Source organism: Erithacus rubecula (genome assembly GCF_903797595.1).
Source record: "Erithacus rubecula genome assembly, chromosome: 2".
Lineage (NCBI taxonomy): Eukaryota > Metazoa > Chordata > Aves > Passeriformes > Muscicapidae > Erithacus > Erithacus rubecula.
The window spans coordinates 43,586,117-43,602,052 of record NC_136685.1 but is presented as its reverse complement, the minus strand read 5'-3'; the positions used below and the strand labels follow the sequence as shown (position 1 = coordinate 43,602,052).

Below are 15,936 nucleotides of genomic sequence, written 5' to 3'. Positions count from 1 at the left end.
GATCTGATTTTTTCAGAAAGTCAATCTTTGTTTTAATGCTACGTAGTGAGAAATCTCCATTGTTGAGAATATGTGTTGTATAGATTCATGTGCAACCATACAGATAGAAGAAAAATGAAATTCTTGACTTCATGTAGTAACATCATCTCCCCTGGGAAAAGGACTGAGACAAAATTACATTAAAAATCCTTGTCACAAAGTCAAAGAAGTAACTTTGCCTTTGATTTCAGTGGTTTGAAGCTGTTTTCACAGATATGTTAGAATTGCAACTATTTTCATTAGATCAAAAATAAATGAAGAAAGGAGATTATAGATAACTGTGGCAATAATGAATTTCTGCTATTAATAGACCAATTCAGAGAAATTTTGTCTCTCCAAGAGAAAGATGTTATAGCAGTACAATAAATACAATTTCCTTTTAATTTTTCCTTGCTAGTGTCCGGATTATGAGTTATGCCAAAGAATATCCGGGCAAAGACTAAACCCTGATTCAGGGGAGATATATCAGAGGAGCCAGTGGGATCCTGAAGTTATTAACAAACATAAGAAAGATCAGGATGAAGAGGAGGATGAAGAAGAAGATGAAGATGAGGGTGAAGAAGAGGAAGAAGAAGAAGAAGAGGTAAATATTGCTAATTTCTAAACAGTGCAAAATATTACAATGTACTTTAGACAAAGCAGAAAAAATTCTGATCTTCTAAAATATCACCATACTATGTTATGATTTTATTTTGCTCAAATTTAATCTTAATTCTATTTCTGTCCTGCTTAAGAGGTGTGGGGTAACATTTAAACAGTAGGTTTTGATGACAGCAAATGCTGATCATTGTGTAACTTACCCTGGGCTCAGTCTTTAACTCACAAGTCACTGTTTCTTAGCATAAGTTTAAAGTGTATATCAGGAGGAGAAGGGTGACACTGCCCATTTCTTGATCTAGACAAACAAAAGTTATTCTTTTTTGTTTATAGTAGCAACTTTTTACTAATATTTGCAGAACACTAACTTGTTTTCTGGTTTTGGCGCTACACTACTTCCAATGGATTTTTTTTTCCATTAAGTTATTAGTTTTGAATTAAAGTAAAATTTTTATAATAGGGGCCAGAGACTTATCAATGCAAGTTCTAGGCACATTGCTCTCTATTATAGAAAATACACTTCATCAGGATAGGATCACGGTCAGCAGTCACTGGACAAATACTCAATGCAATACGCTCCAAAGCTACTTTATTTAAATTAGAGTGAAGACAAAAATTATTTTAGTACATTATTTCTTTGTCTTGAAATTTTGTTTTGCAGACTGGAGAAGGTCCACGTAAGAAACAACAATCTTTTCATCAATTAGTGCACAGGCCTGAAGATTTTCTTGAAAATGCAGAGAAAAGAATTGGAATATACAAGGATATAATGCTTCATCCTTTAGAAGTAAGAAAAAGCAAAGTTATATGATTATGCGTAACAAAAGATTTTAAAAGTATCTTGCACTGTTTTCATTGGGTTTTGTTTTGAGATTTGCTGTATAGAAGTGGTCACGCTGCAACACATCCCCAAATTCTGAATTTTTTTATGAAATCAGCAATCTGTAGGTGTTGTTTCTACTCTACAGTCAAGATGAAGTAATCAACTTTGACTTTTAAAGGTGAAACCATACCTGCCATCACATATGCTTTCTAAATCCAGTAAGTGAAATATTTGAAGACTCCATTGTTTTATCACCATTACCACAGTCCGTTCCAGAATGCAATCCCATAAGTAATCTGCATTCATTATCTTCTACTCCAATAGATTCTCAGGCTTCATTGACTGCAGATTTATATTTGCAGTAATTAGCTCGTTAGTTTGTTTTATCACTTATTTAATTTCTAAAGCTATGACATTTTCTTTCCCTGTTGTGTTCAGAAAAATGGATTCACTGTATGTTTCTTCCCCTCCTTCCCCCCCACTAAAAAGAAAAAAAACCTGAAGACCAACAGAATAGTTGATTCTTGTTGTTTTTGGTTGGTTGGTTCATTGGTTGGTTTGGTTTTATGTGCGTTTGCTTTTTTTGTTTCTGGTTGGTTTTTTTCTTTTTTTGTTTTTAATCTCTTAGTACAAGCAACTGCAAAATCATCATGTTTGATGCCCACTTAAACATTACTGTTTATGCCTTTCAATTTCCCTATGGATTAGTTAAACCTATAGATAAAATTGTGCAAAAGTGGTATAATGGTCTTTGCTGGAGTAAGAAACTTCTTACTGCTGTGAAGGAAAAAAAAAAAAAAGTGGTATCTTTAATCATTACACAATCTCACATGGATTTCTTGTAAGAGAGCTAATGGAAAGTTGTTTAGATTAAATTGCTTTAGGATTTAGGATTCTCTTCAACAGTTTCAATACATTCCACTGATTGCTAGGGTTCATTAGGGTTCACTAGTGATGAATGTATTGGTGAAGATGCTTAGTGGTCCACTAATACACTAAAAGAACATAGGGTTTTATCAATTGGCCCAGGCAGAGTTTGAGATGATGAAATTGAAATTGAAACAAAAAGCTTGTAAGATGTGCAGTTTGGACTGATAGGGAGATAGGTACAACAAACTTGGGAGAACATACTTTGATTTTCTGATAAATTGTTGGGATTAAAATGACCTGAAATAAATGTGAATTACTGCAGTGGGGAAAGAAATCTAATGAACAACTACAACATGTGAAATAGTTGGCTAGACCTCTGTACTTCAGACAATCTGCAGTCTGTGGGGATTTAATTAGTCAAAACTGAGTCAATAAATGAAATGCTATTGTTTGAACTCAAATGCTGTGGATGTACTAATAAGACTGTAAGACCATTGTATGTAAGAGAAATACAAACTACTGTGGTCTCTTTAGAAGAGTATTAGAAAGAATTAATTAGTTATTATCTGTTCCTACCAAGGATAGAGCAGATGATTTAATTTACAGTATAGAAGACAGACTAGTTGAAATGAGCCAGGAAATGAGCTCTGACCATAAATGTAGTGAAGATCTGGAACAGATTACCTGCAAAGTTGTAAGGTCACCTTCAATAGACCTTTTTAGGCTTGAGGTTTTACCAGCATTTGTCAGGAATAGAGTGAGTTCTCAGTCCTCAGAGAGAGGCCTTAACAATGGACATGGAATTTTTTTTTAAGTCTAAGACATTATTTTCTAGTGCTAGAAAATAGTTTCTAGTTTCTTTTATGCTGAAATTTTAAAATAAGAAAAATAAAATATATGGTCCAAATTTTATAGGAATTGGGAGTCAGGATCAAAATTAAAACATTGGTATCATGACTGGCATTTCCAAGAAATGTAGTAATTGATATTGTCATCCTTTTCTAGCAAAGAATTAAGGTAGTTAGACAATTAAAAATTGAATTCATACACAAAATGTTATTGTATCTTGGTAGTTTTTATCTCTTGCATTTGAGCTAAGATATCTAAGCTTTCTTCTGAACCCATTGTAACTCCAGTTTCGGAATTATCTCTGTATTTATCTGTCATCAAATAAAAGTTAATCTCCAGAAGATTTTATAAGCCGTTAACACAATGAATCTTGATTTTGCTGAAGTCCCCAGGAGTCCAACCTTTGATATGTATAGGAAGAGAATGAGCTTCAGTGTCATTGTCTGGTTAGCTATACTCAATTGATGGGTATGTTCTTAAACAGGAATTTTTGGCTCACCATGACTGTCGATATCTTATTGAGGTGGATGGAAGTCAGCAAGCAGATGATGTCTTTGAGGTAGGAAAACTATGCACCAGCTAAGTTAACACCCACTAGAAAATAATTTCTCAATCTCTGTGGATTGTTTTACTGTTGGCAAAATTTTAAGTTGTGTTTAAATGGCATTCATTTACTATTAGGAAACATGACATTTGAAATACTTGTTTTTCTTCCTCTATTAGTTGTAAGATTCACTGCTCTGGCCCCAGGCTTACATATGTTACATGAAGGTATTTCAGGCAGGCTACAAACTTTTGTATTATGTCCATCTGGTTTCAGTGCTTTTTCTGACCTGTATTAATATAAAATATAATGAGAAATTAAAACATTTTTGTTATGATATATTTGCAAAACTGTTTCATTTGATGCTTTTGTCTGAAATATATTTTGCATAATGGAATATAATGTTTATTAATTTTGATATTGTTTTGCAATGTAATAGAAGACCCTTGATTCTTGTAAGAATTATGCCGTGTGTTTGTATCTAGATTTTTAGCTTGTAACAGAATAACTTGTTCTCCATGTTAAAAAACCTACAATAGTAAATTTTGAAGATAAGTAATCTTACCCTCTGCTTCACAAGTAAAAGTTGCTTCAAATCAGAACCTAGAGTATGGGGTTGAAAATTAAGTAGGATATTTTCTTTGACAAGGTAGGAAGTGAACTTTTCCTGCATTTTCTCGTCTGTTTGAAATAAATTTGTATTATTATAATTCTGTAAGTTAATTATTTCCATTTATGCTTAACTCTACCAAGAGTGGTCCTATGGGGAAGAAAAAAAGCAGTCAATTTGCAGCATTAGAATGTACAATTTCCTCATTTATAATTTGTTTGTGAACGTTGCAACACAAAATTTATAGTAAGTGCAATCAAGTTATGTTATGATTCCAACCATTTTACTTACAAGTAAGGCAAAGGCCCATAATAAAACTATCCCAAATATGACAGAATTTGCTTTTTCATTTCAAGAATACTTTCATTCAATCAATATTACATTCAGGAAATACTTCAAATAGACTTAATACCATCTGATTCTCATTGGTTGACATTTGGTTGAAACACCTTAAACTACCCCTTACTTCTGAATGTGCATAGTCTGATTTCCCAAAGAGATTTGCCTCTTTTTCCAATTGAAGCTCATCTGGGCACTTGCTCTGCCTTGGGGGAGCCTTCACAGTCTTATCCTTTAGTAGGCTTGGGATTCACAGCATAGTAAGGAGACAGGTCTGTGATTTGGCTTTTTGCACTGCCTGTATCTGCCAAATAGCTTCTTAAAACTCAGCTCAGTAACTGGCATGAGTCTGAGTTAGAAACTGGGCCTTGGTGTTTACACAGCCATGATATAAATAATAAGTTACAGTTTTAAATATACTTTAGGGGCCCTTCTGAAGACAAAAGCAGTTTTGATTGGTACTAAATCAAAACTTATTTTCTCTTCAGGCAGTTGCAGGCCGACTTGAGTCTATGGATATTCAAAATGCAGCTCCTATAATCAGACTTCAAAGTGAAGAAGAAGAAATGCTGGAGGGAAAGGAAAAGGTGAGTGTGCTTTTCTAAAGTGTGATTGACTGTACTTTTTTCTTTGCCACTGTAAGCTTATATTATAACATCTTTGTTTCACATCAACCAATTTGTTTTACCATGCAGTAAGGGCATTTTGTAAGCATTGACCTTTCAGAAATGAGAATTTAAGGTCATTCTGGGACTGAAATCCACTTTAAAAAGTATGAAAAAAAAAATCTATCTTTTCCAAAATAAAAACTGAAACAGGTAATGATTATAATAATAAAACTTTGAACAAAATATTTTTAGCAATAGGGGAAAAATTAATTCCTTCCAAGAAAATAAACAAACTTTAGCCAAAGGATGACAATCTCAGCAACTGACTTTTAGCTCAGTCTACTTTTTTCCTGAATAAGAAACAACTATGCTAATCCAAATATAGCAATAATCTGCCTAACTGAAATCACATTTGTTTTATTTTCCTGGAATTTATTAGAAACATGACAAGTTAGTGCTGAATTTTGCTGAGTCATGACAATTATAATGTATGTCCCTTCTAAATAAAACTTAAAACCAGAAATTTTGCACGAATGTCATCTCCTACATTTAGTTGTGATCATCTTTCCTATTTCTTAAACAAAACTTTGAATATGTGAATGGAAGTGTAATGGGGAGACCCCACATTTTCAGAGAAATACCCCTCCCTTCACTTTTCTGTTTTCTCCTTAACAAATTCATAAGTGAAAGACTTTGTGTCAGAGGTCGTCTGTATTGATTACTTAGTTTGTGTGTTTGTTTTAGTTTGTGTGTAAGCTTTTAGTAATCACAGTATTCAGGGCAAAAAGTTCTGCATCTTAGCTGAGAGTTATGTACAGAATTGCTTCCTTTTGTGTTGAACCTGCAGCCTTTTACTGCTGTGTCCTCCACTGTGCAGAAGTCAGTGAATAGTTTGGTTCTCTATATTTATCCTCTAATAACTCATGATTTCAGACTTCTGTCATGCTCTTACATAGCTATACTGAAGAATTCCAGTCTGTATAATCTTATTCTTCTTATACAACAACCTTCTTGTGGGATTGATCAGTTATACTACCTTTTTCTGAAACTTACCCAATTTTGCTGTGTCTTTTCTGAGATTTGGGCAGCAGGAGGCCCATTACAGTAAAGATAAGGGCAATATTTAAACAATTTCAACATAAACCTTTATCATCTGTTCTCTCCATGCTCAGCATTCCTAACATTCAAGTTGGTTTTCTGACTGCTCTTGAGCATTGAGAAAATGTTTTCACAGAGGGATCTATTTTTGAGTAGTGACAGTCAGTGAGAATTCATAACTTTCTGTGTAAAACTGCTATTTTAATTCCTGCTTTTGGTTGCTTTTGGTTTTGGAAGTTCTTCTGCAGTTCTTCACAGGCAGCACTTGTCTGTACTGAAGTTAGATTCACCATGACTTTAGGATTTACTCACTATTCACATTCTGTAAAAAGGCTACAAAACTTATTCCTATCATATGATATTTCTGCATGCCTAAAATAGATATTTTAATATTGCTATTCCTTGGTCTTTTTTTCATACCCTTTAGAAGAAATCTTAGCCATTTTCTGTTGCCTTCAATAAATAACTCTTAGTAATTGTTAATTTGCAAAAATAATGAGTAAAGCCTACAGGAACTATTTTAAATACTATTTCTTTTAAATAGAGCTGAAAAATGAAGTAATTTCTCTTTAAAATTTTCCTACGATTCTGAAATAAATACTCTTTTTAAAATGTTCTAAAAAGCATGATGTAGTTTTCTTTTTAAGTTTGCTTATTTTCCATCAAAAGCTTTCAAAAAAGTCTAATAAAAAGGCTTATGTAGACAAAAAGTGCACTTGTAATTATTGCTATTTTAATGAACAGGATGAACTTTTCCGGGCTCTGTCATCTTGCAAGCTGATTGCACCCAGATACCGATGGCGTAGGAGCAGGTGGGGACAAGTGTGTCCCGTGGCTCTAAAAGAAGGGGAAATTTTAATGGGAAACCCAGAGTTTGCTGTGAGGTTAGTGGAATTTGAAACCCTTAACTTTCATATCTATTTTATGAAATTACTGTCTACATCTGTTGACTTCTGTTTTAAGTTTTCTAGGTAAAATGTATGTACTGTCATCAGAAGAGGCACTGAAAAAGTTTGTGTTGAATCCACGGCCTTACCTCTTACCTCCAATGCCATCTTCTCCTTGTAAAGTATTTGTATTTGGTCCTCCATTCTCTGGAAGAACAACTATTTGTAATTTAATTGCACACAATTATAAAGGAACGGTAGGTTCATGAATGTCTTAGATATCAAGGTGTCACCTGGGGCTTGGGAATCAGTTAAGCACATTCTTGTCATATTATTAACATTCACACTACAAATATAGGGGTTACAAAGAAACATAGGATTTTAGTAAAAGTCATTTTTATAAACAGCTACAGATAAAAATACTTGTATATACCCTCTTACTTTGCAGTTGTTTCAGTATTAGAATATTATGAATAACTTTTGTATCTAAGATAATTAAATGTAAATGCAAATTAAAAACAATTTCTTTTTCAGAAAAACCCCAACCCTGCACTTGAATTATATTAAATTTTTCTGAAATCTGCCGAGCTTTTCAAATATAATTTTGCTTTATAGAAGTTGCAGCAGTTACTATATTTGTCTTCTGTGATATTTATATTTTTTCAAATAATTTCACTAGGTTCTTGATATGGACAAACTCATTCAACAATATAAAGAATCAAAGAAAAAAACCACTGAGGAATTGCAAAAGGATGCAGTAGAAATGGCTATAGCAGCAGTGAAAAATAGATTGGAATCAGAAGAACAGTCAGAACAATCAGGTGAATAAGCTGTTCCATGGTCATTGAAGCTGTCTTATTTGCTTTACATTATTTAACTGAAGCAGTTGCTATCACTTTGACTTGGAAAGCATTGCACAAGTTGTTATGAGTTGTGCATTATGTATGGACTAAAAGAACATGACAGTGAAGGGAACAGCATAGTAAAATTCAGTATTTTTTGCACATATATATAAATCCTTTGAATTTGAGGGCTGTGTAAAAAAGAGTTTTCTGAACTCTGAGCTGAAAGAAGAAATTGGTCCTGACTGACACTAGTTGGAAACATTCCATTTTAATGACTTTCTGACAAGTTAAGTCTCTGCAAAAAGGAAATATTCACCAAGAAAGCTGCTTGTCAGCTGGACTGATGTGAATCCACAATCTACAGATTTTTCATTTTGAAGCAGCCTTCCAAATATGCTAACATAGATGGCACATTCATAAGTTGCTCCAGCTCTGGTCACATTTAGACTTTTTAAGCTGCCTAGTTTTCTGCAGCTTGACGAATTCAATAAATATATTGAAAAGGTGAAAATAATATGTTGTTTTGGTATCTTTTAAACAAAGTTTGTGGGTTTTTTCCAAGGAAATTCACTGGAGGCTTTTCAAAATAATTTCTTTAGAAACGAAAATACTCCATTGAATTAGAATTAAATTTTTATAGATAGCTCTAGTTATGGTTCCAATGGACAATCAGGCTATTTTGCCTTATTCACCTAAGGAAGAAATTGCCTTTGAATTTTTCATGGGTAGATACATCTAACAAAAGGTCAGTGTATTCCTCTAGTGCTGTAAAACTGGTGCTGACAATGATAAAAAATCATTGGCATTGCAGTAAGAATAATGATGAGCTATGACACCAAAACTGAACAGTTGAACAGTGTTATGTTCCAGATTTCTGACTATCTATATACTTCTGAGGACAGGGATATGAAATCCTATTAGAATTAATGAGAAATTCATCCTAATTAAAAACTTTGGAGTGCTCAATCAATTTTATTGCAAAACTGGAGTACAAACAGAGGATGTATTTTCCCTTACATATCTTTTTTTACCATAAGATCACTTCAGAATTTTTTAATAGATAAGGAGGTGTTTGGATTTGGGCTGCATTGAGATTTTTTGCAGAATGGAAATTATTAAGATGCTGTCCCTTTTCTAGGCACCTTGTAACTTGGCAAAAATTACCTGATAAATGTGTACATTTTTTGCATTTAGAAAGTATCAATACAATAATTGAAAAATCTTGGCATCAATACAGAAAGTAAATATGGCATATTTCCCAAATTATACTCATAGTAGATAGTGCAGTTGGCTAAAACAATTCTTCACCAAATTTTATCAAATTGTTAACTGTGAGTATTCATTTAAAAACTTTAAAATAATTATAGTTGTTATGCCAGCAACTAATAAGAAAACGTGGATTCAATATGAATGGTTTGCACATCATAGGGGATGCAGGCTACTTTATTGTTTAAAATACTCTGCCTTGATCTAAAGTTTGTATTGATTGAAAAATTAATCTGGTCAACCTTTTGATTTAGGAATCAAAGAGAAATCAAATCAAAGGAAATTCTAGAGTGTTGTAATTGCCTGATTGTTCTAGTACAGAAATGTCATTCTGTTCATATGGAAACAATATTTAATTTAGAGATAGAAAGTACTGTACAGTTAAAAAGGTTGAATTTTTTATACTGAGAGAGCAAACCAAGATCTTAGTTTATGAGACACACCCTACATCTGCATTCAGAACTGGTGTATATTTCTTTCTCAGAGCAATTTTACACTGTTTAAAATGACTGCTGTGCTGGAGTTATGATTTGATGCTTTATTTAAGTCCTAATTTCTAATTTCTCTGTAAATTGCATTTAAAAAAAAAAAAAATCTATGTTACTAGGAATACCAGAGATAACTGCTGACCACCCAGAAGTTCAAGCCATGGTAGAGGAAGCCTTGGAAAGCGCATCAGTCTCTGAAGATACAATGTCACCTCAAATATATGCTAAAGTACTGAAGGGAGCTATTGTGGAGGTGAGACTACGAAAGTACTATGTAGCAAAGTACTTTTTTCCTAAGAGGAACCTGTAACAGTTTGTACATTATCCATATATTTTCTTAAAGTTTCTATTTGAGAGATCAGTTTCATTTATGTCACATAGCCCAAAAGCTTACATAGGATTGAGGAGACACTGAGAAAGGTCATGGAAGACAAATATATTGAAGACTGTTTTATAGTCCTTTATATATAATAAAAATATGTGTGTGCATATGTGTATATATATTCACACAATTATACAGAAATTATTTCTGTCTTGCAAATTACCTGAGCTATAAATTGTTAACTGGCCGGAAGAATTATCTGAGAAATCACTGTCTGCTTGCTCTATTCTTATATTTTTAGTCACTATTAAAAAGGTGAACACCAGATGTAAGAGTTCAAAAAACTCGTTTATCCAAGATTTATCCAAGAATATAGAAATGTTTTAAATTTAAAAATGGTATGTAACTATCAAAACTGTAGTGCAAATTCTGTATGGACAAGCATAAAATATCACTATTGCATTAGTCTCTTCTTGTTTAAAGTGTCTTTTATTTCATTTGGATATCCAAATTTATAAATGTCTTAGTATTTATTGATGTGAAATGACAATAAGGAAAAATCACAGCATTTGGAAAGTAATTTTGTTTTGTGCAGGTTTTTTTGTACAGCTGACTTAAGTCTCTATATTCTTGATTGTGACATTTTGTAACAGCTTATGAAGACAAACAAAGACAGATTTCCTGGTGCTTCAAAGGCAGGAGGGTGGGTAGTGGATAACTACCCTCTGTCAGAAGACCACTGGTCAGCATTAGCAGAGAAAAGACTTTTGCCTGGCACCGTTGTCTGTCTGCAGGATACACAAAAAGATGGTTAGTAAATGCACCCTAATGCAACTTCATGTTTTCTTTTTTTTTTTTTTTTGTGTTGATATTTGTATATAAAACATACTTTAGAGAAAACTAGTAGTTATGTCCCATTTATAAATGATTTCTAGAAAAGGAATAATCCAGTGAATCAACAAGAGTACCACCATTTCTTACAATTTGGAGTAAGGGAATTACACAGAATTTAAAACAGGAATGCTTTGCTGTAGCAGTAAAGAAGATTCCTCATATTTTTAATCAATTTTCTCCTATTGACAACCAGCAGGAAATACCAGTAGGCTCTTCTAGCATCTAGATTTCTGTATTTGGCTGGCTGGCCACCACCTTGTGATGTGGCTGTTGGTCAGATTTTTTTTGCCTTGGTTTTCCCATTTGCAAAATCAGGTTAGAGTTAAGAAATTTCTCAGCCTGAGAGAAAAGGCAAGGGGGGAAACATTTGTAAACAGGTGTATCCTGTTCTCCATTCTGGGATCAAAAAAACCTAGCAACTTCCTACCCAGATGGATACAATAGCTAAGTATCCATGAATTCAGAGTAAGGGATTTTTACTTCATTCTTTCAAGCTAAAAGGAAGGTTGGGACCAGGCATCAATAACTGAACACATTTGTATAGTATTAAAAGTTTTTCTGTCAAATCATGCCTTCATGGATTATATCTGCTTGATTCATAGTACACCACAAGTTTAATTGACCTTTGGCAAGGTTTGATCATTACCTGTTCATTATCAAAAGGTCTTTCAGTGGCAGAAACTTCCATTGAAGAAAGACATGGTGGATCTATTCACTTATAGTTCAAGAAAATTTGGTAGATGCCCAGCATTGGAATCAGTCCAGAGATCTTTTCATACCTTGTTCCTGAATGTAAAAATCAACCTGAGAATATCAAAGTTGCACCATTTACTCAGAACAGATTCCTTATTTCAAAAGCCCTAAACTTTTCAGAAGTATGTCAACTCATCAGCAAATCATCCTCACAACTCAGGAATAGTACCTAAACTACTTAGCCACACAGTTTTGTGAAATTTTGTAACTAAACGTGTGTCAGTGTGGCCAGAGCTCATACACAGACTAAATACTGGCTGAACATTTCAGGGTTCTAGATCCAGTGTTTGTCAGAAAATCATATTTGCAGAAGCTGTCATTCAAGACTTCATCTCAGACACTTTTAGAAAGAACCTAGGGGCAAAGTGCATTTCCATGCCTCATCTTAGCTTACTGAAATGTTCATGAGCCTAGTTTCTGAGACAGAGTGCACTGTCCTTTCATACAATCACAAAAAGCATCTTCTTCCTGCAGCTGGCATATGGCAATGAAATGTTGATATTGTGTGCTAAATAATAAACATTAGGATTCTGCCTCTAGACTGTACTGCAGGGAGAGCACTGAGGTGGGAAGAGATTCTTCCAGAATTATATTAAATTTCTCTTCACTTCTCTGAATTTTTCAATTTAGTGAATTAGTTAGATAGAAGAAAAGGTTGTCTCATCATCCCTGTAAGGTTTTAATTTAGATCTGACATTTTTGAAACACGTAATTCATGATAACCATGTTGAAAACCTGTCAGTAACTTCTCCTATTCCTTTTAAATATGTTTTGTGAAGGAAAGAATTTGGGAATTTGTAGCAGAGGCTTTCAAATTAAGATCTCTCCATAGCCTTCCTATTATGTGCTTCCTTCCTGCTATATATATTTCTCTGCCATTTCCACTAGTTCTCAAAACCTAGCTCTGAATTACTTGCTCTAATCTGAACAACCTATTTTGTACTCTTGGTAGTATAAAAATTTGGCTAAAAAATGTATCTATTTGCTTATGGATACATTTCCTTGAATTTAGCTATTTTGTTTCACTTTATTATTTTTATTTTCACAGTTGTGTTGACTGTTTACTTGATGCCCATTTGTTTCTGTCATTTAAATAATCATGTAGTTGTGAAATTTACATTTTCACAGCATTTGAGTCATTACTTTGTAAGCTCTTCCCTGACCTAGTTTAAACTCTTATATGTCCACTGATGAAAATGGATTTCAGTCACACAGCCATATATAAATATATTTGTCAAAGTAAATGAATCAGTAGAGTTCCTAGCAGGAACAGCATATTCTTCATTTCTGTCAACCCCTTGTAGTCATAGAGGTATGTACATTGTTTATATTTTTATTTGTTGTCAGAGTAACACATGATATATGAAAGTATAAGCTAAATCATTTCAGTTCTGTCTCCTTTAATAGTCTTTATAACCTTCCAATATCCCAGGTTCAGTTTTTTAGGTGTTTTAAATTGAAAAAAAATCTCTAAAACTGTAGAAATCAACAGCATAATAACATTTCAGTGGTGTATACATGCTTTTTGTTGACTTTAAAAGAAAGTTGTCAATAATTTTTTAAATGGTATTCCTAACCCAATGATTTCAGTTTTATACAGATGCATTAAACTCATTACTGTCATGTAATTGTGGTTCAGGAGCCTGTATACTAAGCAGAGCATACCTAGCAAGTAGGAATGAAAGTAATTCTAAGGTTTTGGAAAGACCAGCTGATGAAGCATTAGAAAAGAAAGAAGATGATGCAAGGTAAAATATTCCAAATATCTGAATGTATATAATGAGCACAAGAAAATTCTAGCCTCACTTTGTGTTAAAGGTATCAGTGCATTTATCACACAAATTAACTAAAGCAGTACACTGAGACTAGTTATCATATATAGGAAATAATCCAATATCTCTTGTCTTTGAGGAATATTACATTTATGTCAGTACATATGGTTACAGTAAAATCTCTTTCTGAATGCTTTTTCATTAGCCTTTCATTAGTCCAACCTTTTAATGCAATGAGACAATAACATTTTGGATAATAAAGTATGTTGATTTTTCAATTTTTTTTGCACCCCAAATTGTATTTCCACATCTTTACATTTAATATATCTGCAACTTGCTTTGGTAATATTTGTTAAGGTCTTAAACTTTTATTTACAGAGAAGGAATGGAAGAAACACTGACATCAGAGCAAGATCAGCCTCCAGCTGCTGCTGAGGAGAAAGGTGAAAGTGTGTATCATTTGATCTAATTATGTGTTTTAATCATTTAGTGGTTTGATTTTCCAGTTTTGATTTCCTTTTTACATTTAGCATCTAGAAAAATTACTTTTGTTACTGTCTTCACTGATATGGGCACTCATTTCTTTGTGTCATTCCTCATAGATGTTACAGAATGGAGATGGTTTCCATTAAATCAGCCAGCAGTGTTGCAGTTTTCAATAAATCCAAAGGATGAGGCTGTATCTCCTCTAGTAACTTTTCTAAGTGGTTTATTAACTATCTCGAAACTACTGATAACAAATCTGTAGCCCTTTAAAAGTTGCAACACACTGCTGGATCTTAGTCAATAGTTAAAGAGAAAATCACAAAATTATCTGATTTTCTCATCTTCCTCCAGTAAGCTCAGCCTGAAGTAGTGAAAAGGGAATGGAAATCAGTTCAGCAGTGGCTCTCTTAACGTGCATTAGGAAATGTTCAATCTGATAGCAGCACACATTATGAATTGCTGAATCCAGAAGCCCAGTAGAGGTGAGGCTGCTGCAGCTTCATGTCCCTAGGACCAGGCAATGAGTCTGAGCATGTATTCCCATTTCCCCTTTCATCCTCTTACTCTATTATCCAGGCTAGTTCCTCTCCAGTCCACTTTGATCCTTCCTTCTCCTCACTTTTGGTCCTTCTTAGAAAAGCTTCTTAATATTATAAATCTACCACTATCCCAAACTGCTTTTCCTTAGGCACCCCTTAATGAATCTCATGCCCTTTAGGCAGTAATACACCTCAGCTAGAGTTTTTTGGGCTGATCCATCCTGATAGGTTTCACACCCAGACAATGCCTTCATCATCATCTTCTAATGGCCCTGAAGGGTGTCAAGTCAAGGTTATATTTGTTGTGATTAAGTTTTGGGGATTCACCCATCTGTCATTGTTTCTCCCCTCCTTTGTGCTTCTGGAGATTAGTCTTTAACAATGTAACTTAACACCACAAAAAATAATAGAATTCCATGTATTGCATGAGGTTCCTTATCGGGTAACAACATTAATAAAACATTTGGGGTAAAGATGTTCTTACTTTGTTGCTTTCTATATTGTCAGAACCACATATTTTTTTGTTTCCTGTAAAGATCCTACTGTTATATCAGAATTGTGTTATACTTAGTTTCCAGCAGAGATAATGTGATTGTCCTTGGCAGAAATGAATAATCTGTGAGGAGTGAGATTTTGGCAGCAGAACAGCTGTCACAAATAGGCTGGATTTTTGCACCTCAGATTCTGTCAGTTGGATTGAGGTGTTTAGAGTTCGTTCCGGTTAGTTTCAATAATTTAAACCTCAATAGTAAAAAAAGTTGCAGGGTTTTATTTCCCTATTTGCCTTCTTTAATCACTGCCTAGTTTCTTAGAAGAATGTTTCTGTCTGATTTGGATCTGCTGTCACAATGAATTACCATGTATCAATTGTCTATGTTAAGAACTAGGTTGGGGACTTTAGAGTATTTTCTTTCTCTATTATGCAATCTCAAGATTTCCCATTCATAGCCTAAATTATCACCCAAGGCCTGGAGATGAAATTAAAAAATGAAGTGCTTGAATTCCCACTTTTTTTTTTTTTTTTTTTAATAAGGGTCTAGACTACTTTTACTGTCTTTTTTTCAAACATAACATACTGGTTTCTATAAAGAATTGCTATGGCCGACCTTAAATTCTGTATTACTAGTATGTCTTGCATACATTTTCTTTCATGACTTAGTCTGGCATTTATGTTACATATGTATAACAAGGCCTAAGTTGTAGAGGTAATATAGGACAGACTGAATAAGTATGCTTTTAACTTTTAATGAGGTAACATTTCACCTACTCTGTGAAAAACATGCTGTGTACTTCTAGGGTTCTTTAAA

The 15,936-nt window shown here is 33.7% G+C and overlaps 1 protein-coding gene across 1 annotated transcript in view; it reads left to right on the top strand.

The window, feature by feature from the left end:
* AK9 (adenylate kinase 9) overlaps positions 1-15,936 on the top strand; it is a 60,565-nt gene that overhangs the window by 10,628 nt on the left and 34,001 nt on the right. The window contains exons 8-18 of the mRNA XM_079298693.1: positions 437-622; positions 1,298-1,423; positions 3,663-3,737; positions 5,160-5,258; positions 7,122-7,261; positions 7,341-7,521; positions 7,944-8,085; positions 9,983-10,116; positions 10,839-10,995; positions 13,472-13,580; positions 13,983-14,047. Of these exons, the coding sequence (XP_079154819.1) occupies positions 437-622; positions 1,298-1,423; positions 3,663-3,737; positions 5,160-5,258; positions 7,122-7,261; positions 7,341-7,521; positions 7,944-8,085; positions 9,983-10,116; positions 10,839-10,995; positions 13,472-13,580; positions 13,983-14,047 (1,414 nt within the window). The remainder of the gene's footprint in view (positions 1-436; positions 623-1,297; positions 1,424-3,662; positions 3,738-5,159; positions 5,259-7,121; positions 7,262-7,340; positions 7,522-7,943; positions 8,086-9,982; positions 10,117-10,838; positions 10,996-13,471; positions 13,581-13,982; positions 14,048-15,936) is intronic.